The 27996-nt window shown below is 45.4% G+C and overlaps 1 protein-coding gene and 1 long non-coding RNA gene across 7 annotated transcripts in view; both read right to left on the bottom strand.

Moving 5' to 3' along the window:
- The window catches only part of LOC309519154, a 155484-nt gene that overhangs the window by 79947 nt on the left and 47541 nt on the right, over positions 1–27996 (bottom strand). The window lies entirely within an intron of this gene.
- PRKAR1B (protein kinase cAMP-dependent type I regulatory subunit beta) overlaps positions 1–27996 on the bottom strand; it is a 121003-nt gene that overhangs the window by 79947 nt on the left and 13060 nt on the right. For 3 of the 6 annotated variants that reach the window (XM_082199852.1, XM_082199853.1, XM_082199851.1), the window contains exons 3-4: positions 18161–18331; positions 15358–15449 (exon numbers count right to left, since the gene is read on the bottom strand). In XM_082199852.1, coding sequence (XP_082055978.1) covers positions 15358–15449; positions 18161–18331 — 263 coding nt within the window. Of the gene's footprint in view, positions 1–15357; positions 15450–18160; positions 18332–22828; positions 22939–23044; positions 23183–23730; positions 23984–27996 lie in introns of those variants that run through there. The other 3 variants (XM_082199855.1, XM_082199856.1, XM_082199854.1) reach the window with 3 other exon arrangements.

The following is a 27996-nucleotide window of genomic DNA, read 5'->3' as shown; positions in this document are numbered from 1 at the left end:
CCAGGTTACCTGAAAGACTGCCTCTTCCACCTGACCCAATGCTTAAGAACCTCTTTGGATGCCATGTGCTGGGTGCTACCTCTGAATGAAGTGAGGTGGGTAAACACCACAGAGTGGGCCTTTCTACTCTTAGCATCTGCTTATGGAGCAGCCTTCCAAAACAGGCTGGCCTGATGCCATCTTTGTACTCTTTTGGGTACCAGGCTAATATATTTTTGTTTATCCAGGCCTTTTAGAAAAACTGACTTAATCTGGGTCTCATGGCTGTCTTTAAATTGTTGTTTTAACTGTGGACCAATCAGCGCTACACATTTAAAACAGTATTATACCACTTTAAGCAGTACCCTTAACAAACTACAGCTCCCATAATTCTTGGGGGGGGGGGGACACGAGTGTTTAAATTAGTACCATAGCACTTTTTAATATATATTTTTATTGGGGGGAAATACAAAGTTACAAGTGCACAGAGTGAAATAAGGCACAAAAAGAAACAAGAAATGGTACCCATGCAGAAAACAAAACAGAACAAAAAGGATATTGTGTACATTGCAAAAAAGGGGGGGAATTGTTACTGTAGTGAACCAGACCTTAACCTAATGTGGTATTTATAAAAATGAAATGGAATTCATCGTAGTGTTTTAAATGCATGGTGTAAATGGAGCCCTGGTCAACAGAGCAGCACCTTCTGACTGATGCGCTTCTGCTTTCAACTCCTCCCTCTCCCAGTTTCACCACCGCCCTCTCCTTGTTTCATTCCAGGGTTCACATTCACTTCAGTGCCCTTCCCAAGGACCACATGCCCATGGCGGACTGGGCCAGAGGCAAAATCAGGAAGAGCAATGTACAGATGTTTTACCTCCGTACAGGCAGTTTCTATGCGCACTCGCACACCCCTCTCATCCGAACCCCTGGGCCATCTGAAGACAATCATGTATAGGTATTTTTTTTTTAAAAAAATATTTTATTCTGTTTATATAGATATATTGGAAGCTGCCCAGAGTGACTGGGGCAACCCAGTAAGATGTGTGGGGTAGAAATAGTAAGAATTATCGTTATGGAATGGGCAGTGGCGTAGCGTGGGTTGTCAGCACCCGGGGCAAGGCAAGTAATTTGCGCCCCCTAACCCGTGGATTTGCGCCCCCTAACCCTAACCCCCCAGATGTTGTTCCCGGTGCGGCCGGCCCCCCTACACCCCCCACGCTATGCCACTGGGAATGGGAGGTCCCTATTTTCATCGGAGAAATGTTGGAGGGTATGCTCTCTATCCAGGGAACCTAGAGGCATCATGGGAGTCCAATAATGCATTCCTGTCAAGAGGAAAAACTCAAGGAAGGAGTGAATTGGGGCCAGTAGGTGGTGTGACTGGAAAAGGCGAGTGGCCTGAGGAGAGCCCAGAGGTCTGGGAGGCTGCAAATGGCCCTGGGCCTGAGATTCCCTGGCCCTAGATTTAGATGTGGCTCTCCACCAGGCCCCCGTGCTTCTATACAGGCTGAATGCCAGCTACGTAATTTACGCTTTGTACTAGGATCAATGAAGACCTTCCAATGCAGTTTCAAAAACTGCTTGTGATGGGAGTCTTGCTTTCCTTATGAAATGGCGGGCATTAATGAGCCCAGTTTATTCATCAGTCTCAATCAGCTTCAGGGTGTGTGTATCTCCTGCTTATCTGTCCCCAAGAGCTTAGCAGCAGCGGGTTTTGGGCTCTCAAATGTCATGGCTCCCTGTGCAATGCTAAAATTCAGCGCCCCCTGCCTCTCCGTTCTGCAGCGATGTTTCGGCGCCCCCAGCAGCGTGGTGTCAGGTGCAGCCGCACCATTCGCGCCACCCTAAAAATGCCTCTGCACTTAGTTCCACATCTGCATGCGTGAAGGAGCTGAGGAATGCATGCAGGCCCTGGTGAGCACATGTTTACCTCGTGATGACTTGCAGCACTGTTGCAGCAGCACGCTGACCAAAAAGGTAGAGCCTGTTTTACTCAACAACATTGTTCTGAAAGCCTATTTCCCCCTTCCCTCCCCGCCCCAGATAGCAAATCCATTGAATGTTTTGTTGTTTTAATTGGTAGCAGTTCTACAGCACCCAAATTGAATGGAGCACCTCCTTTTTTCAGAGATTTAGCACTTCACACACAGGAGTCAGCTGAGACAGATGCAGGCCTCTGGGCCTGACTGCCAGATTTCACTGTCTGCCCTCCTTTCTTGTTGTTTTCAAATGATAAAGCAGCTGAACGGCTCAGCCAGGACACTTCCCCACCTGCCAGGATTTTACTGGCTGGACCAGAATTTCATCCTCATGTATGGCTGCCAGAACAGAAGGATGGAAAGCCAGAAAAGTCTATGCTCAGTGCTTTCATTATAAACTTCTTCTAGAAGCTGCGCTTTAATTTTTTTTTAAAAAATAGCACTCTTGGGTACACTCCGCACATGTTTGGAGACAGCCCTAACAGATTAGTCAGCTGGTTAAAGAAATTTAAAGCTGCAGTCTTTGATATGAGCTCTACTGACCACATTCGGACTGAGGCTCAAACTACATGCTGCATAGCTTTATGGCAAGGGGCCTGATCCAGATCAGGAGCCAAGCATAAGCAAATAAGAAGAGCCTTGCTGGATCAGGCCAATCCAGGATTCTGTTCTCACAGTGGCCAACCAAATGGCTGTGGCTAAACCAGCAAGCAGAACCTAATACACAGAGACTTTAAGCTTTTACCACCCCCATCCACTGTAGTCCCAGTCCACATAGGGGATCCATGCCTGCAGTTTGCAGGGCCAGATAGAGAGACTTGGAAGGGCAGTTTGGGCCCTCAGGCCTGGAGCTGTTCAACCCTGCCCTAGGAGCCCACCAGTTACAGAGACCCACCACGGCAACACAAAATGGCTCGATCTCCCTCAGCCATTCTCTCCCAAACGAACATGCAGGAAACTGGTACATAAGATAGACGAGACAGTTTATGAGTAGGAATAAGCACCTGCTACTTTAAATTTCAGATAATTAATGTGCCGTGATTTTGTTGGGTTATAAATACCAATCTAGTAAACATGATGCTATTTTAATCAAGCTGCCTCTCTATTACGCTTAAAAAACAAAAAGACTCAGGTGGTTGGGGTGAGGGATAATGACAACTATTATTGATTCTGGATTTTCATGTCCCATTTTTATATTTTCAGAGGAAATGTATCTAATGCACATTTGATACTACCTTACCATAAAAGAAGAATAAAGTATAATTCTGACTCATCCCCATGAGTTGGGGGGACACTGTTTTTATGGTGGTTTCACTCCTGAGTCAGTGACACTGACTCAGCCCTCCAAACCTAGGTGGCTGCCTTCAAACTCTCTCTCTGCCCCCGCTTCTTATCCTTTCTCCTTCTCCTCCTCCCCTTCCACCTGCAGCTACCAAACCATGGCAGATCCTGATGGAACTGAAGAGCCCTTGGCACATAATGCCTGACCACTACTGGTTGGAGGTGATGGGAGTTGCGAGTCCAAAAACCTCTGAAGGATGCCACATTGGGTATCCCTGCTACAGAGAGAGCCCTGGTTAACATTGTTAGGATGATGCAACATTTCTCAAGTCCCTAGGCACACACACACACACCAACCATCAAATCAAACCTTTATTGCATTAGCATACAGCCATAGCAAAATAAGACATAAATACTAGAGACAAGCAACCAAACAAAATTCAAAGCGATATTACTGGCGTAATGACATTTAAATTACCCTAAGACAATAATGTAAAGATTTAGTTGCCAGCGCCAAGAATCTAAAATGCGGATGTATATAAAGCATAAAAAGGCCTCAAAATAGGCTCGGCACATTGGGTTAAAAAAGTAATAAAAAGAATTAAAACAGGTCCAGGTCTAGGACACACTACCCAGTCAGAGTAGCCCTGAGTTTCAGAGCCTGCACAATAAAGATTGCCACCCCATGTGAAATTTGGGGATTTGCGTCCACAAGAAGCGATTTCAAACAGTCTTCCTTAGATGTAATGGTGGACGGGATCAAGAGGAGGAGCTTAGGTCTTATTGGCTCATAAATAGGGCAGTAGAAAAAGAAATGTATGAAGTCCTCTACTTCATTCATTGTGCATGGACATAAACGCTGAGTAATAGGGGTCTTAGAGTAAATCCCCTGCAGGAAGGCCGTGGGTATAGAATGGAAACCCACCAACCATGTTGCTTCAGAAGGAAGAGAAAGTGGAAATGACCATCATGAACTAAAGTGTTACCCTTCGCTCCATGCTGAGCTTCTGGGAAAAGAACCTTCTGCACAATCGTGGATGGAGCTTAGAGAATGAATGGCAGGCAGCAGTGGGGAGTGAGAAGGGAAGGAACTGGCAAATACGGAGTTCTGGTGCCAGCTGCCAAAAGATATCATGATTGAGCTCCCGAGGAAGCACATTTGAAGAAACCCCTCCCTTCCTCTTACGTCTCTGCATCCCCTTCACACCAGCAGCTTTACAGCAACTTCTTTTCCTAAGCCTTATTGTGATTACGGATGAATGCAGAATTTCTATTCATATATATATATATGTATAGGCGGATCTACTTAATTCACACCATCTGAAATAATACCCAAGCTGAAACATAGCCATGTTTTGAAATTTGCACTCCTCTGAATTTTGCAGTGAAGTTCCACAGCTAACTAATGAGTACAAAGATGCATTTGCTAGTGCAAAGCGTGCATAAAAATGCATGTATTGGTGAAAACGGCATATGAGAATGCATTGTAGACAGGGAAATTGCACTGCAAAAAATGTGTGTGTTAGGCAGAACTGCAGAAAAGATGTGTACGTTATTAGAAATCCGCACGAAAATGCTGCTGAATTTTCATGAGGACTTGTTTCCTAAGATATGCTGAAATATGCAGAACTGAACTTAAGCATGGGGAAATGGGGTGTTAAAAAGGCACTGATTTCTGCCCATCAGTCACATGCTGCGCTGTGTCTGCTTCACTGCAGTTCAGCTTATCGCAAAAACTACATTATTTGCCTCGCTGTCCACTGTAGTGGAATTTTATGTCATCAGTTACATAATTAATGACATCGCCATCACCATATTCCATACCGTTCACTTCAATGCAAGGAAATGCGATGCAAATGGGAGGCAGAGGACAGTCATCAACTGTGTATTGCTTGTGAACTGAAAACAACCGCAAGTCCTGATTGCAGTCTGTTGAAATCCCCACTCAGTCGTGGGTCGATCGCTATCCCTCAGCCTGACCTACCTCACAGGGTTATTGTAGGGATTAAATGAGGAGAGAGAGAACCATGCACACCACCTGGAGCTCCTTGGAGAAAAAGTTGGGGTACAAAGGCATAGAATCATCAAATAGTATAGTTGGAAGGGACCCCAAGGGTCATCTAGTCCAACCCCCTGCAATGCAGGAATCCTAACTAAAGCATCCATGACAGATGACCATCCAGCCTCTGCTTAAAAGCCTCTAGTGAAGATTAGTCCACCACCTTCTGAGGGAGTCTGCTCCACTGTCTCTTACCATCTGCTCTTACCATCAGAAAGTTTTTCCTGGTATTTAGCCGGAATCTCCTTTAATATCCAATTACCCTTCCAATTCAAAACTAAAAGCATGGGTAAATTAGCATGTTGTTGCTTGTTGCCTAAAGACAGACAACAATGACACCAGGCTGGCTTCCCTGGGAAGAGCGTTCCACAAATGGGGAGCCACCACTAAAAAGGCTATGAGTATCGAACAGATGAAAGAAAACCTTTGGAGCTGTTAGGTTCCCTGGCATCCCTTCTGGTGAATGGTGAGATAAAAACTGCTTGAATAAATCATCACAATATAATATAGTTGTGTTATATCTCCTTCATGTCAAGACCAATCTCCAGAGCTGGAGATCCATGCTTGACAGAAAAGGTATAATTCTTGCCTTACATTTTTCATTTTCTTGATCTAACAAAGTAATCCACATGAACACCCGAAATATCCAATTAATTCTGTTTTTACCTCAGCTGTTAACTGATTCCATTTATTTAATTCTTCTTGATAATTAACTCTCTTCTTCAGCATTGCTGACAACTTAATGAAGCTCAGTTGTTTCCAGATTTTTCTGATTACCCTGCTTTGTTGGTTGACATGTTCTCTTCTGTGCTTTGGCAAATAACAGCTTTGAAATGGTCAAAACACGTAGGATCTGGATCTCACAGGAATATAGGGGCTGAATTCTTTTTTTTACAAAATCTAATAAGTAACTCAGCTTGCGAGCTTTCTCTTAAGGTTTCAACCACACAGTTCCCAAACCTCTTTGCTTTAATGCACCCCACTACGAATGGAAGAAATCTCCCTTTGTTGGATTTGCAAAATCAACACGTTTCATCTCTAACTTTCTTTATGATCTTTGACTTTTGCTTTTTTTTGTTGTTTTTGCTGCCACTGCCTGCTTTATACAGTTCTGTTAATCAAACGCTGACAACAATAACCTCCTTTGCAAATATGACTTCAAGCAGGTATGTGGCTCAGACAAGTGCGATCAGGCCTTCTTCTATAAAACAGCTCAGGAAAAAAATGGCCTCTGGCGTTCTAATCTCTCTAAATGTTAACTGCAAAGGAAGGGGGGAAATGCTTTACAATCCTTGCCCCCCACCACCACCGCCGCCCACCCCCTTGAGGGCTTGACATAAGGCTGAGCCAAAATTACCCCAGCCAAAATAAGAAAGAAAGAGGAAAAAAATGCATGGCCTTGACATTTTATTTCTGAATGAAACGTTAGGAAAGTCACTGTGCAAATTCCTTTCGGTTAAACCCTGAAGTCCAAGAAGATCAGGGCTAGGAAGCCCCATTAAAAAGGTTATCTGATCCATTTCTCTGCACTGAAGCAGCACCAAATCCGTCAGAACCAAGTAGACATGATGATCAATGCATCACATGGAAAAGAGGGAAGCATCCTTTTAAAATTGAGAGTAGGCACAAGTAATACCTGTTTTCACCGGGGCTGGAATTCCTGTGGTGTAGAGGATTAATTATCCCCACCCCCCATCATGATGCCAGTGAAAATGCCCCCCCCAAATGAAAATGCACTGTTACATATCTTCCAACATCCCACTGATCAAAACTGGGACGCTTGTCTTTAGGTCCTGAGCTGTTCCAGGAGACAGGTGACTCGCTCAAGGTTACCAAAAAAACCTAGCGTCTTTTGGTCCAGCGCTCTGGCACCAGCCATCTATTCACGCAAGAACGTGAGACCCAAAAAACAGGGCATCCAATCAGAAGCTGAGATTGCTTCTGTAATTCCGGGATGTCCCGCTTAAATTGGGACGGTTTAGGGGTATGCTGTTAGACACAGCCACTGTGTACTTCTGAGTTACGCATTTTGTGCTGCATCTATTCCGAGCCTCAAGAAGCAAATCCCTCGCTTCCTTTTAACAAAATAAGCAACCTCATAAATTCTCCTATGAGGAAGGGGCATAGCTCCATAGGAGAGAACATGCTTGGCATGCTAAATGAATAAATAAATAGCCCCAGGTTTGATCCCTGGTCTTTCCAGGTGAGGCTGGAAAACAATCCTGCCAATCAAAATACTGAACTAGACGGAGCAACAGTCTGACATCGTTCTTTAAAACGCCGAGCTCTGTCTAGAAAGTGAGCCCTAAACTCAGAACAGACCCAATGGGCCTAAGTGAGCCCATTCATTTTAACGGGTCTAGTCTGAATAAAAGGTAAAGGGACCCCTGACCATTAGGTCCAGTTGTGGCCGACTCTGGGGTTGCGATGCTCATCTCGCTTTATTGGCCAAGGGAGCCGGCGTACAGTTTCCGGGTCATGTGGCCAACATTACTAAGCCGCTTCTGGCGAACCAGAGCAGCACACGGAAACGCCGTTTACCTTCCCGCCAGAGTGGTACCTACTTATCTACTTGCACTTTGACGTGCTTTCGAACTGCTAAGTTGGCAGGAGCAGGGACCGAGCAACGGGAGCTCACCCCGTCACGGGGATTCAAACCGCCAACCTTCTGATCAGCAAGTCCTAGGCTCTGTGGTTTAACCCACAGCGCCACCCGCATCCTGGTCTGAATAGAGCTAACATTATATCCAACCCAATTGATCCAGACACCTATCTACCAGGAATTGAGTTGCACACTAAAGTTTGCTACTATGATTGGCAAAGGGCTGTAGTTTGGTGGCAGAGCAGCTGCTTTGAATGCAGAAGATCCTGGGTTCAAACCCCCGTCTTTCCAGGTAATGCTGAGAAAGAGATGCCGGAGTGAAACCCTGGAGAGCTGCTTCCTGCCAGTGTTGGAAATACTGAGCTAGATGGGTTCTGAGTCGGTATAAGATTTCCTTCTAGTGAAATCTGCACTCAACTTGGTTCCGCCTCCAATTGTTTCTGCTGGCTGCTTCCAGCGAGGGAAGAATGCAAGGATGTGGCGATGGGGGCAGGGGGTGGAGGAAAGTGATTAAGATGGCAATAAACTAGGGCCTATTGCAAAAAGGAAGGAACTTCTAGGTGAGACTTCAAGAAAGGAAATGATTCAGTGGTCGGGGTGGGAGATATCTACAAGCAGATGGAGTTTCATATACTTAATTAAATCCGACTCCATTGTAAGGAAGGAGGTGCCGGGATCCAAGTTGAAAAAACAATATCAAATTGAGGAGGCTGTTTATGTGGGGGGCTTGGCTAGAGAGGGACGGATCTGTCGCTCTCATTTTATTTTCTTGTCTCTGGTTCATATTACCCCATTTCCACTTCAGTCTGCAATTTTTTAAAAGTCTGCATGAAAATATATATGCTGTTTTTTTTTTTAAAAAAAAAGCTGCTGTTGTTTTTTAAACGGGTTGTAATCTATGCTAGTCCTACTTAGAATAGAACCATTAAAATTAAAGTACAGGACAAAGATAAGTTTATTAATACAACCCATTGTTTTTATACATGCAGTTATTTTAACTCTGTGTGTGGGAGTATAATGTTTTATATATGCAATTGTATAAGTTTTTATTTGTGTGTACCTGTTTTATAAATGCTTTTATTATGTTGTGAATAGCCTTGGAATGCCTCATGGGAAGTGATTGATAAATGAAATAACAATAAAAACGTTTTGTGCACATTTTTCTTAACATGGGGCATTCCCGGATGCTATTTTCATTTCTGTGCACGCTTCCCCCAATATATGCATTTATTTTGGTTGGAGAACTGCTTCAGAAAATTCAGAGAAGTACATTTCCCAGTAGCTGCTACTCAGAGGTTGTCACCTCTGGCAGTAGAGGTACCACATAGCTTTATCCTTCATGAATTAGTCTCACCCCCTTTTCAAGCCATCCAAGCTAACAACCATAACCACATCCTGTGGCAGTGAGTTCCACAGTTTAGCAAGGTGTTGTGCAAAGAAGGATTTCCGGCTGTCTGCTCTGAATCTTCCAATAAACAGTTTCATTGGCTTGTCCCAGGTTCTACTATTGTAAGCAAGGAAGAAAGTGTCTCTCTTTCGTCTTTCTGCGCACAGTATCAAAGTGTTGTCATCCCCAGGAACTCTCCAGATTCCTCCCTCCTTCTCCAGCTACCCGATTCTCTTACCTGGAGATGTCAGGGGTTGAACATGGGACATTCTGTAACCCAAGCATATGTTCTAATCTATACCACTGAGATATGATCCCTCCCTAAAGGCTATTCCTTTCTTCACTTAATTTCATTAACAGTATTTACCGTATTTTTCGCTCCATAGGGCGCACCGGACCATAGGCCACACCTAGTTTTTAGGGGGGGGGGAATAAAGAAAAAAAATATTCCCCCCCCAGCCCCAAAGAGCAAAGAAGCCAAGACAGCGAGCGGGATCCATCCCGCTCGCTGTCTTGGCTTCCTTTTTAGCCGTGGGGCTGGGGCGGGGGAAGCCCAAGCTTCCCCCAACCCCAGCCCCCAGAACGGGTCTGGGAGCGGGGGCGAGGTTGCGCACAACCTCGCCTTCACTCCCGGAGCTTGCTGCTATCTGCAAGCCGGGCTCCAAAGGCTTGCGGATAGCTGCCTGAAGCCTGGAGAGCGAGAGGGGTCAGTACGCACCGACCCCTCTCACTCTCCAGGCTTCAGCGAAAGCCTGCATTCGCTGCATAGGACGCACACACATTTCCCCTTCATTTTTGGAGGGGGAAAACTGCGTCCTATAGAGCGAGAAATACGGTATATACCACCCAACAGCTTGAGAGTCCATCTCAAGAATAGGAAGAACTTTCTGACGGTAAGAGCTGCTTGATCGCAGAACGGACTACCGTGAAAAATGGTGGATTCTCCTTCATTGGAGATTTCAAACACAGTTTGTACGGCCATGTTTCAAGGATTATTTAGCTGTGATTCCTGGATTGCAAGGGGTTGCACTGGATGACCTTGAGGTCCCTTCCAGCTCTACAGATCTGTGATTTTAAGCCTGCCTCTTGCTTTGACATAACATGCTTTCCCTCTGCCCTACTGGGTAGAAGGCAGAGCAGCTTTCAAAACAAAGCCTCACAATTTCTGCCAGTACAAACTTCCTCCTCCTCCTCCTCCATCCCTCCAATGGTATGACGTCTTTCCATTTAAGCCCTCAAGTCTGTTTTAGTGATGTTCTCAGCCTCTCAGCAAAGCAGCCTGGGTCAAACACAGAGATAGATAGATATCCCATCTCTGGGGGAGGCGTGATAATCCAATCGCCTGGTGCGTGCATAAGAAGGGAGGGGTATCTCATATATACCATGGAATAAAGAGGCACACTTGGAATTGCAATCATGGGAAAGGCCATACGATGAATGTTAAAACAGGGCAACCTGGAAGAACATAGGAGAAGCAGCTGCAGGAATGCAGAGCAAAAGCACATTTCTCCAGATGTGGCTTCAAGCTGTCTTTCTCATCACCACCTGTTGGACTTTAGCCTCCCGCTTTACAACAACATGGAAGTGGAAGCATCCATCCCTGCGGTTGTGGGGCTGGCATTTCCTGGCCAGAGGTCTAGACTGGCACTGTGGGCAAGGCAAGTAGCCTATGGCTGCATTAATGCCAAGTTGTGTAGCTTCAATGCTGTTCATACCATACAAAAGGCCCTCTCTGCAGCTAGGTACATACCAAACACTTAAAGCACATGACTTCCCCCAAATAATCCTGAGAATTCTGGTTGGGTAAGGGCACTGGGAATAATAGCTCTGTGGGGGTAAACTACAGTTCCCAGTTGTGCATGCAGTCCAACAGTTATGGGACTGCCAGATGTGTCCATACAAACAGCTATCCATACATCCTGTGTGAATCAGGTCCACCTCCTTCCCTGCTGGAAGTGGCAGGTTGTCCTCTTACTCTAGAGATCAGGCATAGGCAAACTCAGCCCTCCAGATGTTTTGGGACTACAATTCCCATCATCCCTGACCACTGGTCCTGTTAGCTAGGGATGATGGGAGTTGTAGTCCCAAAACATCTGGAGGGCCGAGTTTGCCTATGCCCACTAGAGATGCTCTGTTACAACCAAACAGAAGTGTAATGTGAATTAAACGACAGTGTAATGTTTCCGTTTCTGACAATTAAAGATTTTGTCTTTTTTGGCTGCCTGATCAGTGTCACACTATGCGGGGCTTTTTCCCCCCAGGGGGAACTCATAGGAATTCAGTTCCGGCATGTCTCTGGTGGGTGCCACTGCCATGCTAAGAGAATGAGGGAGGTGTTCATGGTGAGTTCCAGCACCTCTTTTTATAGAAAAAGAGCACTGTGTAAATGTATATTCAAATTTCTTGAACACAGTGACACCAGGTGGCAAAGACCAAAATGGCTACCCTCTTATGACCAGACATGAACCACTTGATCTTTCAGCTGAAAAGGCAGGAACAAAATAATTCCCCCGATGAAATCATGGGACTCAAAAGGCAGTATGTGCACCGTGGTGGCTGGCTGTGATTTGAGATCATGGCAAAAAACGGAATGTGAAAAACAGGAGCAGCAGTATGTCTGAGCAGATATTGTGGAACCTTAATGTGCTATGATTAATGGCATGCTGAGAAATGTACAAGGATTAGTTATGTGAAATGCAACGTAATTGGGTGGGCTGGATGCGAAGTCAGGGAACACCCAGATATGGGGTTCCAGATCCCATGCCAAGAATCATCTAGTCTAACCTTCTGCAATGCAGGAATTATAGCTCAACACTGCTAAAGAGTCCCTGACAGATGGCCATCCAATCTCTTTGTGGAAACCTCCAATGAAAGAGAGTCCATCACCTTCCAAGGAAGTCCATCTCTCTGTCAAACAGGTCTTGACGTCGGAAGTGCTCTACCACTGAGCTATGGCACATTGTTTCCTGGAGGGAAAACTATCCCGGGGGAGGGGGCTTACTGGTTTGGTTACTGTGCAACTGAGGGGTTTTGGTGCCCAACCAAAGCTTTTTCGGCAACCAAGTGGCCAAACAATCGCTGGGCTTCCCATTAGCCTTGGATCAGAGGAAAGGGCATGGATTTCAGCGCTATTGCCAGGACAATCCCCACCCACTCAAATATGGAACCCTACATGTAAACGTTCTCCAGAGGAGAAGAAGATGATGATTTTGGATTTGATATCCTGCTTTATCACTACCCGAAGGAGTCTCAAAGCGGCTAACATTCTCCTTTCCCTTCCTCCCCCACAACAAACACTCTGTGAGGTGAGTGGGGCTGAGAGTGTGACTGACCCAAGGTCACCCAGCAGCTGCATGTGGAGGAGTGGGGAAGCGAACCTGGTTCACCAGATTATGAGTCCACCGCTCTTAACCACTACACCGCACTGGCTCTCAGAGGAGCAAAGCAAAAGCTGTAGGGGGGCTTATTTCCATCAGGAACCCGAGGCAGATGGAAAGAGTAAAACAACAACTTCTACTTTCCTCTTTCAGTGTTGCAGTCCTAATTGAAATCACACACACACACACACACTCCTGCACGTTACACAAAAATATAAATGCTTTCCATCTAGTTTGGTGCCAATTTCTTAGAGGAATGCTCCTTCTGTGATGTCACAGCATTGCACCATGCAGATTGGTCGTGGGTTAACTACGCATCGTTAAAAAGAGGGAAAAGCACATTGCTAAATAAAAAACAGGGGAAGATTTGTGCAGATTAGCATAAAATGTATGTATGAAAATTTGTATGTATAGGTGCAAATTTTAAAATACTCCCTGAAATATAAATAGGCTTTCCCCCCCCCCTAAAATTGAGAATTGCTTTCAGATGGAGGACTCTCCTCTGTAAAGTAGGACACATCACCATCCTCATAGAATTGTAGCGTTGGAAGGGATCCCGAGGGGTTCCAGTCCCCTGCAATGCAGGAATCTCAGCTAGAGCTTCCACGACAGATGACCATCCAACTTCTGCTCAAAAACTTCCAGTGAAGGAGAGTCATTCATCGTCCATCAGTCCAGCTGCAAAAAAATGGGCTTGTCTACTGCCAAAGACACGACCCTAAGCACCTGAGGGCTGCCTGTGACACGGAACGCACAGACATGCAAATTCTTCCCAGGAAGCATTCACATTGTGGCTGCCATCCATCCTTACCACCAGCCACTAAAATACTGCATAACCCCACTTTAAAAAAAGAAAAGAAAGAACAAATGACAAAATCATCTGGAGTTACCAAATGCTTGAAGTATTCTGTTACGGGCAGTCTAAATATCCGCGCGCAGCAGCTGACAGAACAGGGCATACCAGGCTCTTACAGCTGTTGTAGCTGATTCAAAGACCACCTTTGTTTCTGGAAACAAAGGACAAGGATAAGCCCAGCTGCCACCTCACAAGATGCAGCGCCGCTCAGGTCAAGAAACCTAGGCTGTAATCCATAACTTATTTAGTCCGGAAGCATTCCATTAAAGTTGACTGGGCTGCTCTGCAGTGAACGGGTTGTGGACTGCACCCTCTGCAAAGCTGAGCTGTACCACGTTACTTACAGATGTATATAAACTGAACGTTAAAACAGGAGACCCACTGAATCTTTCTTCTATGGGTGAGCCTGTTTTCCTCCTGCATCCACAACGTAAATGACATAGTAGTGGTTTGAACCCACAACTGGGCTACAGCCATCCTTCCCCTTATGCAGGCTCTCATTATTATTATTATTATTATTATTATTATTATTATTATTATTGCAGATAGGTAGCCGTGTTGGTCTGCCATAGTCAAAATAAAAAAATTCCTTCCAGTAGCACCTTAAAGACCAACTAAGTTAGTTCTTGGTATGAGCTTTCGTGTGCATGCACACTTCTTCAGATACACTGAAACAGAAGTTGCCAGATCCTTCTATATAGTGAGAAGGTGGCGAGGGGTATTACTCAGAAGGGTGGTGGGAATGGGAGATTGGCAGATAGCTGAGATGAGCCTGTTGACGACTCTTAACGACTGTAATAGGTCTTACAGGAAAAGGCAAGGGGTGAGAAGGTGAGAAATGGCTTAGTCATGTATAATGAGATAAGAATCCAATGTCTCTGTTCAGACCAGGTCTCCTGTAAGACCTATTACAGTCGTTAAGAGTCATCAACAGGCTCATCTCAGCTATCTGCCAATCTCCCATTCCCACCACCCTTCTGAGTAATACCCCTCCCCACCTTCTCACTATATAGAAGGATCTGGCAACTTCTGTTTCAGTGTATCTGAAGAAGTGTGCATGCACACGAAAGCTCATACCAAGAACTGACTTAGTTGGTCTTTAAGGTGCTACTGGAAGGAATTTTATTATTATTATTATTATTATTATTATTATTATTATTATTAAGCACTGAGTATACCTTTATTCATTTAAACATCCGCATGTCACCTTATTTTTTTTTCAAAAAGCACAATCAGTTTTAAAAGAGTTGCAAAGGTTCTCTAGGGGATAATGATGCTACAGGCCACAGCCAATCAGTGCTGTGCATGCCGGGTTTCTGTGGCAAACTCACTAAACAGGATGACATTGAATAGTGGCAGACTTTGGCGCCTCAAATTTCAGTGGCGCCCTGTGAAATGCCAAAATCTGGCAGCGGCCTCCCACCCCACCCCCCACTGCCTCTCACCTTCTGATGGTTGTCATAGTTGTGGTTCCTGCTGCAGTGCCCCAGAAGCCCCATGCCTGGTGCAACCGCACCGAGCGCTCTCTCTTAGATCCACCTTTGCACTGAGCTCAACTCAGAAGACAATTTGAATCAAATGCAGTGCCTGCAGTTCTGGAGAGGTCTCAATGGTCAAGTAAGGTTATTGTGACCACCTTACCCTTAAATGTCTACCGCTTGGTGGAAAGAAGAGCACAAATTTAACAAATGAATAAGTGAAATAAACCGCTGCTCAACTGCTCGGCTAAAACCCAGCTTGATTATCCATTCCTGTTGCCAATCCTAGATGGGCACTCGGCTAGCAATGGATAGCCAAAATGTGAATAAGGTGAAATCAGAGGATCATATCCTACCTTCTCTCATTATCATCCAGGTGAGCAAAGAGCACGTTCTTAGAGATGGCCTTTGCCAGAGCAGTCATGGTTTTATAGTCCTTGGGAATAACCTAGGCAAGGAGGAAGAGAGAGACACAACAATCTAGGTTCAGTCAAACGCCCCACCACGGACAATCTCACAATGAGGGATGCTCCTGAGTTTTAAATTCCTAATAATCTTTTTCTAAACAAAAATTAAGAAACATTTAAAAATAACACATCTAAGCAGTACAGTACAGTGGTACCTCAGGTTACAGACTCCACTAATCCGGAAGTAGTACCTTGGGTTAAGAACTTTGCTTCAGGATGAGAACAGAAATTGTACAGTGGCAGCAGGAGGCCCCATTAGCTAAAGTGGTACCTCAGGTTAAGAACAGTTTCAGGTTAAGAATGGACCTCCAGAACAAATTAAGTTCTTAACCCGAGGTACCACTGTATAGCCATATATAACAGTGCATGAGAACATCAAAGCCCAGATAAAGTCCTCATATTTCTGATGCACTGATCTCAAATGAGGATCAGATGCAATGATGAAAGCCCCTGTTGTGCAGTGGTTAGAGGAGGGGGGTCTATAGCCCAAGGGTACCTAACCTGTGGCCCTCCAGATGCTGCTGAACTACAACTCCCATCATCCATGATCCAGCTAGGGCTGGTGGAAGTTGGATGGGGACCATATGTTGAGATTCCTGCTTTACAGGCTGTTGGACTACATGATCCTCAGGGCCCCTTCCAACTCTACAATTGTATGATTCTGTGATCTTATAAAGGAACTGGTTTGACCCCTTCAGCAGTCCCTTCAAACTCTCATCTTACAGATGTAAATTCACAGGCTATTGGGGATCCAAAAGGCATCACCCAAACCACCCCCTTCCCTTTCCTGTAACAATGTACTGAGCACTGAAGTGTGCATGTATTTTGTAAAATGAAGTTTAAGCTGCACAGTGGTGTAGCGTGGGGGGTGCAGGGGGGGCCGGCCGCACCGGGCGCAACATCTGGGAGTTAGGGTTAGAGGGCGCAAATCCACGGGTTAGGGGGCACAAATTACTTGCCTTGCCCCGGGTGCTGACAACCCACGCTACGCCACTGAAGCTGCATTTTAATGGAGAAGTTGGGAGCCCCTGGGCTAGCCTGTGGCTTTCCTTATGACCTGGACTGTGCCAGCAAAGGGGAAAAGGGCAGGAGAGGGAGAGGCATTATTACCCTGCAAGGAACATCAAATGGGGATATTAAGAACAGCTGACTAGGAAATAATTAAGCAGCCAGCAGTATCTTATAAAATATTACTTTTTGTAAATGCATCTTATGCAGTGAGATACATTAATCATTTAACTCGCTGTCTCAAATACTGGGTGGCTGCCAGCACGGCTTTATTTAAACCTGGGAGAGAAGCCCAGGGAACTGTTTTGACATGAAGAGAAACAAGGATGAAGCGATTCAGGGCCCATTCGCACAATCGCTTCTGCATAGGATGGCTGCCACTTGGGACATGAGAGGCGGCTGTGTTGGTGATCTGTAGGAACTGGTATATTTTCTGCGCTCTGCCCTGATGAAATTGTTGAGCTGATCAGCAGCATGCCTGGCTGAAACGACGTGCGTGCCAATATGGGCATGTGAAACCTCAGCATGGGCTCACTTAGCGATGTGAACAGCCTAATCATCTTGGATCGCAGAGGAAAGGGGTAGAAGGCTCCTTTTGTGCTCTCGCTATTCATGCCATGCTGCTGTTCAATGGTGTTCTCTGGGCTTTTAGTTTCCATGCAGAAACAGGGAACCTGCCACCACCAAGTGTTGCTGAAAGCCCACCATACGTTTAAAGCAATCCTCCCAAACAATCCCTCTTCCCAGGGAACTCTGGGAACAGTAGCTCTGCGGGTAAGGGTAAAGGTAAAGGACCCCTGGACGGTTAAGTCCAGTTAAAGGCGTCTATGGGGTTGTGGCGCTCATCTCGCTTTCAGGCCAAGGGAGCCAGCGTTTGTCCATAGAAAACTTTCCGGGTCATGTGGCCAGAATGACTAAACCACCTCTGGCGTGATGGCATACAGTGACGGAAACCAGAGCGCACAGAAGCATTGTTTACCTTCCCGCCACAGTGGTACCTATTTATCTACTTGCACCGGCGTGCTTTCGAACTGATAGGTTGGCAGAAGCTGGGACAGAGCTATGGCAGCTCTCCCCGTTGGGGGGATTTGAACCACTGACCTTCTGATCGGCAAGCCCAAGAGGCTCAGTGGTTTAGACCACAGTGCTACCTGCATCCCTTCAGCTCTGTGGAGGGGAATAGGGGTCTCCTAACAACTCTCTTAACAAACCACAATTCCCAGTATTCTTTATGTGGAAGCCATGACTGTTAAAGTGCTATAGGAGTGATTTGAATGGGTGCTGTGAATGGGACCCACGTTCCCCACAGAGAACTCGGTCATGTGTAGCTATTCCAGTAGGGATTAATGTATTGCCCACCAGCTGAGGGGAGCTGACTGCAGCCCTTTTGCACTATGGCTAACCATAGTGTGAGGAATTTACATATACATTGCAGGGGGTTGGTCTAGATAACTCTTGGGATCCCTTCTAACTCTATGGTTCTATGGGCAGAGCAGAAAACATGGCTCTGGAGATCCAGCTAATGGGGAAGTTCTAGTCTGTTCCCAAGTCAGCATCACTTTTGATTTCTGGATAGGTACGGTAGCTTATTGACGCAGCTTGGGGGTGGGGGAATTTTGCTGTGTGTGCGTCAATGAGCCATTTATAGCACTGATCTCAAGAACAGGATCCCGCAGATCTTTACCTTCCTGACATAAGAAACCGCATCTTCTTCCGTGTACACTTCTGCACTGACTCCACCCCTTCTGTGCCGCGCCTTGACCACCGGGTTAGGGGGCGGAGGAGAAATTTCGTCATCGTGGGAATCCGATTGTGAGTTGGATTTCTGCCAAGCCAGGATCTGTTTGCATTCTTCCTGCAAGGGAGAAAGAAGAGTGAGAACCTGTTCTCCTCCACAACTGCCAGCCCAAACCATTTAATACCAGTTAACCCCACCAGTCGTCATCACACATTGAAAACGGAGGCTACGTACTGTAAATATTTGCTAGTGTCCGACTCTTGGTACAGAAATGAGATTTGCAGTTTCAGAACCGCTTTCGCTATTAGGACTTAATCCCCCAAGCACGGCTGTAAAACAAGCTCTGAATTTTTACAGAGCTGAGTTTCTATATAGGAGAGGGACACTGAATGGTCTCGTTGGGGGGCTATTTCTTTGAACTGCAAAACTGAAAATCATTGTACACATAACTGTTAAGTTTTACCGACAAACAAAGAGTTGGAGCTGAAAAGAGGATTGTATGCGTGTGCGAGAGAGAATTATTCCTACAAACGCCAAAGAACTGCAGAATAGCAGACAGAGGCAATGTTCAATCATCCCAACCTATCCATCTCCCTTCCACAATCACTAGGAAATTTAGAAACCTGGAAAGAAGGGTAGGAGTGTATATAAAGGGTAGGTGATAGAGCTCAGTCTTGCTTGGGATATATACCCTTTGATGGGAAAGTCATCACCCCTAATCCCAGATGATTGTGGGCTACCTATGGCTCCTCCACACTAAAAGAAAGACAGTCTGCACATGCTTAAATGAATCCCTTGATTATTATGCTTTACATTGGGATAACCAATGTTGTGTCCTCCAGATGGTGTTGGACTACAACTCCCATCATCCCCAGGCAATCACAGCCAAGGATGACAAAATTGTATGTAGCCCAACAACTTCTGAAGAGCACCACATTGGCTTCCCTGTTGAAAAGCACAATAATCGCATTCACTACCTCCCAATTTACATTTTCTAGGATTTCACACACGCACATATCCCAGCCAAAGTCAATTAATAGTGAGATCAAAATCCTCCGCTGGAAGCTGTGGCGTACGGAAAGGGAGGTAAAGATTTTACAAAATCATGGGCGGCCTGCCTATTATCAGGTGGAACGTTTCATAGAGTGCAAATCACCACCCAGTAAAGAAGACCCTCCAAGTGTCCCTATTTTCCAGGCAGAGGCCTGGATTTACAGAAGCCATCCCGATTTCTGATTTGATCCCAGAACGTCTTGCTTTTCTTTAGGACGTCCTTCTTTTCACTGGAGAAATGTTGGTGGGTATGGAGTTATGCAACCCCTGAGCCAAGGAGATAATAAACTATACAACCTTTAGAAGCCATCTGAAGGCAGCCCTGTATAGGGAAGTTTTTAAAAGTTTTATATATGTTGGAAGCCGCCTAGAGTGGCTGGGGCAATACAATCAGATGAGTGGGATACAGTCATACCTCATGTTACGTCCGCTTCATGTTACGTTCTTTCACGTTACGTCCCGCGGCAACCCAGAAGTACTGGAAAGGGTTACTTCCGGGTTTTGTCGCTCGCGCATGTGCACAAAATGATGTCACACACATGCACAGAAGCAGTGAATGGCAACCCACACATGCGGAGATGTGCCACTGTGGGTTGTGCTCTTTTCATGTTGCGAACAGGCCTCCAGAATGGATCCTGTTCGTAACTAGAGGTACCACTGTATAAATAATAAAATGATGATGTTGATGATGGAACAGGACATCCCTATTTTCATTGGAAAAATACTGGAGGGTATGGGATGGCACAGATGACAAAGCTACCCCCTAATAGCTACTTAGCTTAGGACCACAGTGGCAGATTTATGGTCTGCAGGGCCCTGTGTACAGTCCTTTTGGAGGGCCCTATTCATCCACCTAAACAAAAGTGATGGGGGAGATGAATTTACACCGACTGGCAGGGGTTCTCCAGAGTTTCAGGCAGGAGTATCTGCCAGCCCTGGCTGGAGATGCCAGGGACTGAAAGTGGGAACCTCTGCACGCAGTGCATATGCTCTACCAATGAGTTACACTTGAGTCCAAACCCCACAGTCCAACAACATCTGGAGGGCTATGGGTTCTCCATTCCTGACTCAAAGTGACTTGACTGATAGCTTTCCAGCGAAAAACCTCTCCAGACCCAAGCAGATTGCTCATCGCCGTGTTCTGTCGTGCCATACACCGGGCCAGAGTCCCTGCCAAGTCTGCTCACCTCTAGTATTGCACTGACAAGACAATTTAGGAAGTGTGTCTACCAAATAGCAGGGTGCGGAGGAGGGAACAGCTCGGATCTCGGTGTCAGACATGTGGCTAATTACCATCTTAATCAGCTGGTTGTATTGACACAGGAAATGAGTTATGGTTAGCTCATCAGCTGTAGCATGAGAAAAAAGAAAGGAGTGCGGTGCTCAAAACTGTCTCCTGATTTAATGGCTTCTTCCCAAAAGGTGTAAGAGCGGCGAGAAAAACAGGTGATTCATGGACCAGTCAGCAGGAATATGTGCAACCATCTCAAAAAGATTATCTTTGAGCTAGGGACAATGCACACAAAAAAGGGCAAGGAGAGGCCAGGTCAACAGTAAAAGCAGTGGCCTCCATATGTTGTTGAAAAACAGTCAGTGCTGCCAGGGTCCAGGGTTGTGAGGTGTCGATCACCCACAACCGTTTCTGCAGCAGGGTCCCTGTGAGCGTCTTAGAGCTACCCAATCAGCATGGAAAGGGAGCCTTTTTATCCACTGCCTGCTCCAAAGCATTTGGAGGAAGCTGAAAGCACAAAGCGCTTCCGTTTCAAGAGAATGGTTTGCAAGCACTGTTAGCTACAATGGTGCTTCACAGAAAATACAACAAATCATTCCAAAAGGCGATATTGGGGCACTCCACATCACTTGCACATGCACAGGAAACAGTAGATCTAACTCCAAGGCAATACATGGAGGTCTGCAATGATCTCTGCAATGCATTCCTAATGGTTGTACACACTCAGAAAGTTGCATCATCTTAGAAGGGAGATGGCTGTGACTGTCATGAATGGACCCTGCACTTTTGAACTTGCCCCTCTACTACTGAGTATGACTCCCACCATCCCAGAACATTGGCCTTCCTGGCTGGGGCTGATTGGAGTTGGGGTTCAACAATATCTTTGGGGCACTATATTGACTCACCATGGGCTAGGTCCTTTGGAGATTTCCATTTTAGGAGGTGGGGAAGAGAACTAAATTGCAGAGATTTTTAGGAGTACGCATAGCATGGAGAATGAGGACAAAGAGGAGTTCTCTTCCTCTCATTCTATTAGAACACAAGATCACCCAGTGTAATAATAATAATAACAAGTAGTAGTAGTAGTAGTAGTAGTAGTAGTAGTAGTATACCACCCTATACTCCCACATCTCAGGGCGGTTACAACATAAAATCACTATAGGAAACCACAAAATACATAATCAAAACAAAAACAACCCAATAACCTTCCCCCTTCCAACACATTTTAAAAGGGCTTTGGATATCAATCAGCCCAAGGCTTGCTTAAAAAGGATCATTTTTGCCTGGCGCCTAAAGGTATATAATGAAGGCGCCAGGCAAACCTCGTCAGAGAGAGCATTCCACAAACAGGGAGCCACTGCAGAGAAAGCCCGTTCTTGTCTTGTCACTCTCCACATCTCCCTTGGAAGAGATTCAGGACAGACCACAGTTGTTCACAAAATGAACTTATGGAATTTGATGCCACCAGTTACAGAGTATTAAGAACCCTGGAGTAAACATAAAATTGATGCAACTGATGATCTTGGCTGACGAATGAGTGATACTTGTAATGCAAATTGTCACTAATTGGTTTTTAAATGTTTTTAATGTTGCAGTTTTAAATAGTATTGTGATAGGTGTGTTAGAAATTCAATAATAAAAGAACAAAAGGTTTGTGTTCCGTTCAGCAGAAGAACAAATTTGCTCCAATCCACAGAAACTTTTCCAACCTGTTTCTGAGCTCAACTTTGTCAAAAGAGAGCTTTTAAACAGGCAAGTCTTGTTCATTCTCTGCAAACTCGGTGCCCTCCATAAACATTCCAACAGATTCCTACTATCCTGTCACCAGATGCATCCACACCACTAACTTAACCTGGTATGGTACCTGTTTAACTGGCATGGCTTCCCATAAATCCTAGGCATTGTAATTTGGTGAAGGTACCGAGAACAATACTCTGTTTGCAGATGGTAAGCTTCTCTGACAAAAATAATTTCCCAGATTAGAATGACTATTAATCCAGTTTGAGCCTGTGGCATAGATACACGATACCTGAAACCACGATACACAAATCTGCCAGTATTATAGCACTGGATGAAATCTAGGGGAACTCAGATACAAATATCTGCTTGGTTACAAAGCTCACTGAGTAACTTGGACCAGTCACTATCTCTCACCTCAATAAACCATCTCAGGGTTGTTGTGAAGATAAAGGGGGGGAGGAAGCCAGGTACACTGTATTTAGTTCCTTCCAGGCAGGCAGCATATAGATACAATAAACAAACAAACAACACAAAATGGTGCATAGCAGCACCAACCTTTTTAAAAGAAAATTGTAGAAGAAAAACTGTACCTCTGTAGCAGCAGTAAATGATCGCCGACTAGCAAGATCAACCATGTTTCAGAAACAGCAGACCACAGCATATTAGAGTTAGTGGAAGGAAACTTTGGAGTCACCTGTTTCTGCTTCAGGCGGGGCCCGTATGCATACCTGAGGCATTCCTCCCAAATGCCTAGATGCCACCTCATCCTCAAATGCCCCCAAAATAAAGATTCCACAAGAGCTCACTTTCATAGAGGCTTCCCAATATTTTGCACTCTGCTGGCTCGGAACGGCTTGTCCATCAGCTCCTCAACTGCAGCACTGAGGATTCTGTGCTACCACAAAGCAAAACTCATCTGTTCTGCATTTCAGAATTTGCACTCGGAAAAACACTGAGATAGCTGCTAGCATTAAGCTAAGAGGACTAGCTTTATATCGCTTTGGATTCACCATGCCACAAATATTGCTAACACAAATCCTCTCCGTTCCCCATATCTGATTCCCCCCCCAAAAAAAATGTTTTGGGGACTGATTTACAAAGCAACTCCAGCTGCAAATAGGCTTTTTGCAGTCCGAGGTCACTGTCTTGCCCCCTCTTTTCCCAGCACCAAATCGCCCTGACCACAACTTTGCTTCCCCCCCCCAACTTCTTTGGTGCATGGTAAACTTAACGGAGGGCCCCTTATTGGACCGTCTGCTGCAATGAACAATGTAAGAATTGTGGAACCGGAAGGTTATTAAATCAAACAGACAGAGAGACAGAAAACCCCACTTTATAAGCCTGAGGGAAGCACCTTGAAATGATAAAGTACAAAATCCAAAGGATGCATCAAGATTAACATTTATATACTTCTTCTAAAGGAGCCCTCCCGCTTAGCTTGGGTTTTTTGTTGTTGTTGTTGTTAGAGAGTAAATATAAAAATGCAAGTTACCATACGGTTCATTTGTTTAAAAAGAGATCTCTTCGCTACCAACTCCCTTTCTACGCAGCGAAGCAGCTAGCATTCCCCATATGCTTCTCTTTGCTGCCCAGGTTCGAAAATCCATTACAGAACTCAGGCAAGGAAACTCAGGAAGGCACGACAGCCAGGGCTAAGCTTTTAAAAAGTCATCGTCCACATATCCTGGGGTAAAACCACACACTTGCGCACTCTCTCTCTCTCTTTCTCTCTCTCTCTCTCTCTCTCTCTCTCACACACACACACACACACACACATACAGTTGTAGCAAATCTTTTAAAGGAACAATCAACAAACCTTTCAAGAGGGGCCCTTTAAGTATATCCATCTTCCAACGTAGCCTGCCATGAAGCCATCAACAGAAGTCACAAGTAAACACCTCACCCGTCCTTTTATTTATTTATTAAAACTGTCATCATGGCAACAAGCTCTCATGATGTACCAGAATGGCACGCATAATTCACAAGCGCAGAGATATTATGAGTTTGGACACTCTCTCCTTGACTTCATGCATGCTTGGTTTAAACACACACAGAGAGAGAGACAAACACAAAGCCCCAGGGCTACAGAAAATAGAATGGGCCTTGTTGTACCCTTATTTCAGTGAAGGACTTAAGGAGAAAGAAGGGTTGGTCCAAGGCATATTGATGACTGAGGCAGAGCAGCAAATGGTGTCTCACGCTTCTCACCCACCCCCAGCCAAGACGCTTAGAACCAGTGGTGGGTGGTGGCCATAGGGCGGAAGCCAGGGAGGTCAACAGTAGGTGGCGCCAGAGCCAGTGGACAGGCAGAGCCAACAACTTCTGGTTTTGTCGCCATCCTCTTCCTCCCTGTTGGGTTCTACAAGGGCAACACTGAATAGAAGGAGGAGGCAGCAGCTGATAGCCAACACCACCCCTTGGGCTGGGTGTAGGTAAGAAGGCAGGCAGGTGGGGGCTGCTGATGCCACTGAGGTGGTTAGGGGCTCTGCCCCATTTGCCCTAAAGGAGCAGCCTCCACTCCATAGTACCCAAGGTCAGTGCACAAGGTCAGTCAAGTGGCTTTGTTGTGTCTCCACTATCAGAGGCTTTTGAGTACTAATTGCTAGAAACCACAGGCTGGGAGAGCGCTGCTGTGTACAGATCCTGCTTGCGAGCTTCCCAGGGGGCATCTGGTTGGCCACTGTGAGAACGGGACAGTGGACATTGGACATTGGTCCATTTGGACTAATGCGGCACTGTCCCACCAATCTCAGTCTGCCCTCAGCTAGCCACCATCTTCCTGCCTTCTTAATTCCCGCCATTCCAAAGAGTTGCACTGCCTGTTGGCTTCCTCCTCCTTAATCTCAGTGTTGCTCTTGTAGAACTCAGCAGGGAGAAGGTCAGGAACAAAACTAGAATTAGGTCTGCCTATCATTGGCTCTGGCGCCACCTACTGTTGGACCTCCAGGCCTTCTGCCCCACCAGTCCCAGTGGGCACCCAGATGCTGGGCTGATTGGGATACTGGCTCTTCTTAATTAAGCCAACGGCTGCATAAAATTCGGCCAAAGGCTGTAAGATTGCTTATAACCTGGTTGTTGTTTTTTCCAATTCTACAAAGCAAATCTCCTGACAGGTCCACGGGACTTGCTTATTTCAGTGATTCTTTATTTCCAAGAAAATAGCATTTTCTTCCTTGTCATTACATCTGTTGACCTCCTCCATCACCATCTAAGAGGTTTCAGCTTGTAAGCGCTAGACTCAAATTGACTATATGGATTTTTCCGGGAAGGGCTTCAAAAGAAAACGCTAGCTATTAAATACCACCTAAGTGCTCTCCATTTGTTCTCTTCCACCTCTCGCAGCATTCTGAAAAATAACAGCATGGAGCATGTTCCAAATAAATTATTCCATTCCTTTCTTTTCATCAGGATTGATCCTAAGAAACATCACCCAAGTTGCCCTGAAAACCATTTCATCTACAAAACGAAACAAAAATTCTAAAACTCTTTTCTGGTTGTCCTTGAAATTATCCACAGTGACCTGCATCGCTATTGTTGCTAATTAATTACAGAGGCTGCAATCCCAGCTTCATGTTTTTATCATTTCAAAAAGAGTATAAACAAGTGCAAAAATACAAAATACAGAAAAACAGTGGGCAAATCCAACTCTCTTAAACACTTGTGAGAAATTGGAAACCCTAAAAATTGCTCACCTCTCCCCTAAAGGCAATCCATATATATAATACCAGCACAATTAAGTAGCAGATATGGGGAAAGCCCCAATGAATTCAATAGGAACGTAAGAAAGTACGTTTGACTATAAAGCGTACATAAGTTTGTGAATCTGCTTCCCTGCATGCCACTCTTTCATTCCCACCCACACCCAGTCCAGCTCCAGTAATGGAAATGAGTCCAATGTAGCAGGGTCTTCAAGCAGCCCAGCAACTCTCCCCCCAATTTACAGCAAAACTGGCAAGCATTTGCTCAACCACAACAATACTTGGTTAAGTTTCCAAATGGGGTTAAAATGGGCCAATCATAAATCCCTCTTTTTTATTGCTCTGGTTTCTCCATAACACCCACTTTTTGTTTCACAAAAAAACATGTTTATAACTTTCTTTACTATGTGCTGATTGGATTTTCCTTGGACCTACATAGAACCCATCTGTGCCATCCCTGTGCAATTACTTGATGCTCCTTGGACCTGCATAGAACCCATTGCTTCACTTCCTGGTCTCCCTCTCAATGCTCCTCTGACCTGCCTACAACCTCCACTGTCTTTCCTCCATGCATTCTTGCTTGGTGCTCCTTCTACCCATGTGAAACCTTCTTTTGATATCCTTTTTCATACTTGTTCTTGGCTTGCCGAGACTTGACATTTCCAATGCAGAAATAACATTTCAAAAAGAAGATTGAGAAGTCTCAAACAAAGATTTTTCAAATGTATTAATTTTTGCTGCAGCATAGAACCCTTGTTGGCAACTAACTAATTAAACAAGGAACAAATCTTGAACTCAACAATGCACAGAGGCCAACCGTCACTGGATCTGACACCAAATGCATTCCCAGGCAAGTTGAGACACTGAAATCCCATCTCTCAACAACAGGGGCTATGGCACACCCTGCCCTTGAGCAGGCACCTTACAGGCTAGTCCAGGGATAGGAAATGGGTGGCCTTCCAGATGTTGATGTCGTGAACCCTGTCTGGACAAAGAGTTGAAGGCTGCAGGGTCACATGAGGGTCTGGGTCTGGGTAAGGGCTCAGAGCTGACTTCGGAAGACAGGAAGACTATTGTGCCTGAGGCAGTTGGACAAGAACTTAGAGATGAATCTCCTAGACCACCAAAGCCAGAGCTTGGACCCTCACAGGCAACCTTCCCTGAGCCTGAAGAACCAATGTCTCCCACCACACATCACTAGTCAGGGACAGCTGTGAGTGCAGAAAGGTTATGGAACAAAGGAAGGGTCTTCAGGTCAGAGGGTTGGCCCTTAAGTTACTCAAGGTGTGGGGAGGAAGTCTGGAGTGAGAGGCATAAGAGGCCTCAATCTGCTCCCCACCTTTGTTGGAGAAAGTTGCTTGCATGGAGCTTTCTGCGGCGAGAGAGGCATAAAAGGCATCTGGAGAAAGAGGTGGGTATAGAAGGCTTTAGTCTGCTCCCAACCATTGATGGAGAAAGATGCTCACTCAGAGCTGTCCATGGTCCAAAAACCTTCAACCAGCTTTGCTTCTTTCTCTGTAGGCTTTGGAACTGGACCAGAACACAACTCCTGTTTTCACTGGCCTCAGCTAGCACAGCCAATATTTAGGGACAATGTGATATTTATTCCAGAGACATCTGGAGGACCACTGTCCCCAGCCCAGGTATAATTCCATGCCCATTTCTCCAGAGGTAGTTTGTTTTATTTATTTCTAGTTATTTGCACCATGCCTAGGCTGGCCACTTACCCAACACCCAAAAGTGGATCACCAAAAAAGCAGACAAAGGAGAATGCCAATTTGCACAGGATTTGTATACGATTACTTGAATGCACCGATGCAAATTTAGATATATTACTGTAGGTTATAAGAAATACAATACATTTTGCCATAGTGGTAAAGACTGACCAGCTGGCCTGTGCTGACTGTAAACAGGGGAGGAAGTGCTCTCCCATCCTAAGAGTTCTTTATCTTAAAATGAGCCTTGGACTGGACATCCCATCAAATGGAGGACCAGTCCTGCCATGCTTACTGTCTTGAACTGGCAGGACAATGGAGAGGAAGAAGAGCATCCCAGTGAGG

This window comes from Podarcis vaucheri (genome assembly GCF_965113315.1).
Source record: "Podarcis vaucheri genome assembly, chromosome: 14".
Classification (NCBI taxonomy): Eukaryota; Metazoa; Chordata; class Lepidosauria; order Squamata; family Lacertidae; genus Podarcis; species Podarcis vaucheri.
Note: the sequence above shows the minus strand (reverse complement) of the source record. Positions and strands in the feature narration are given on the sequence as shown.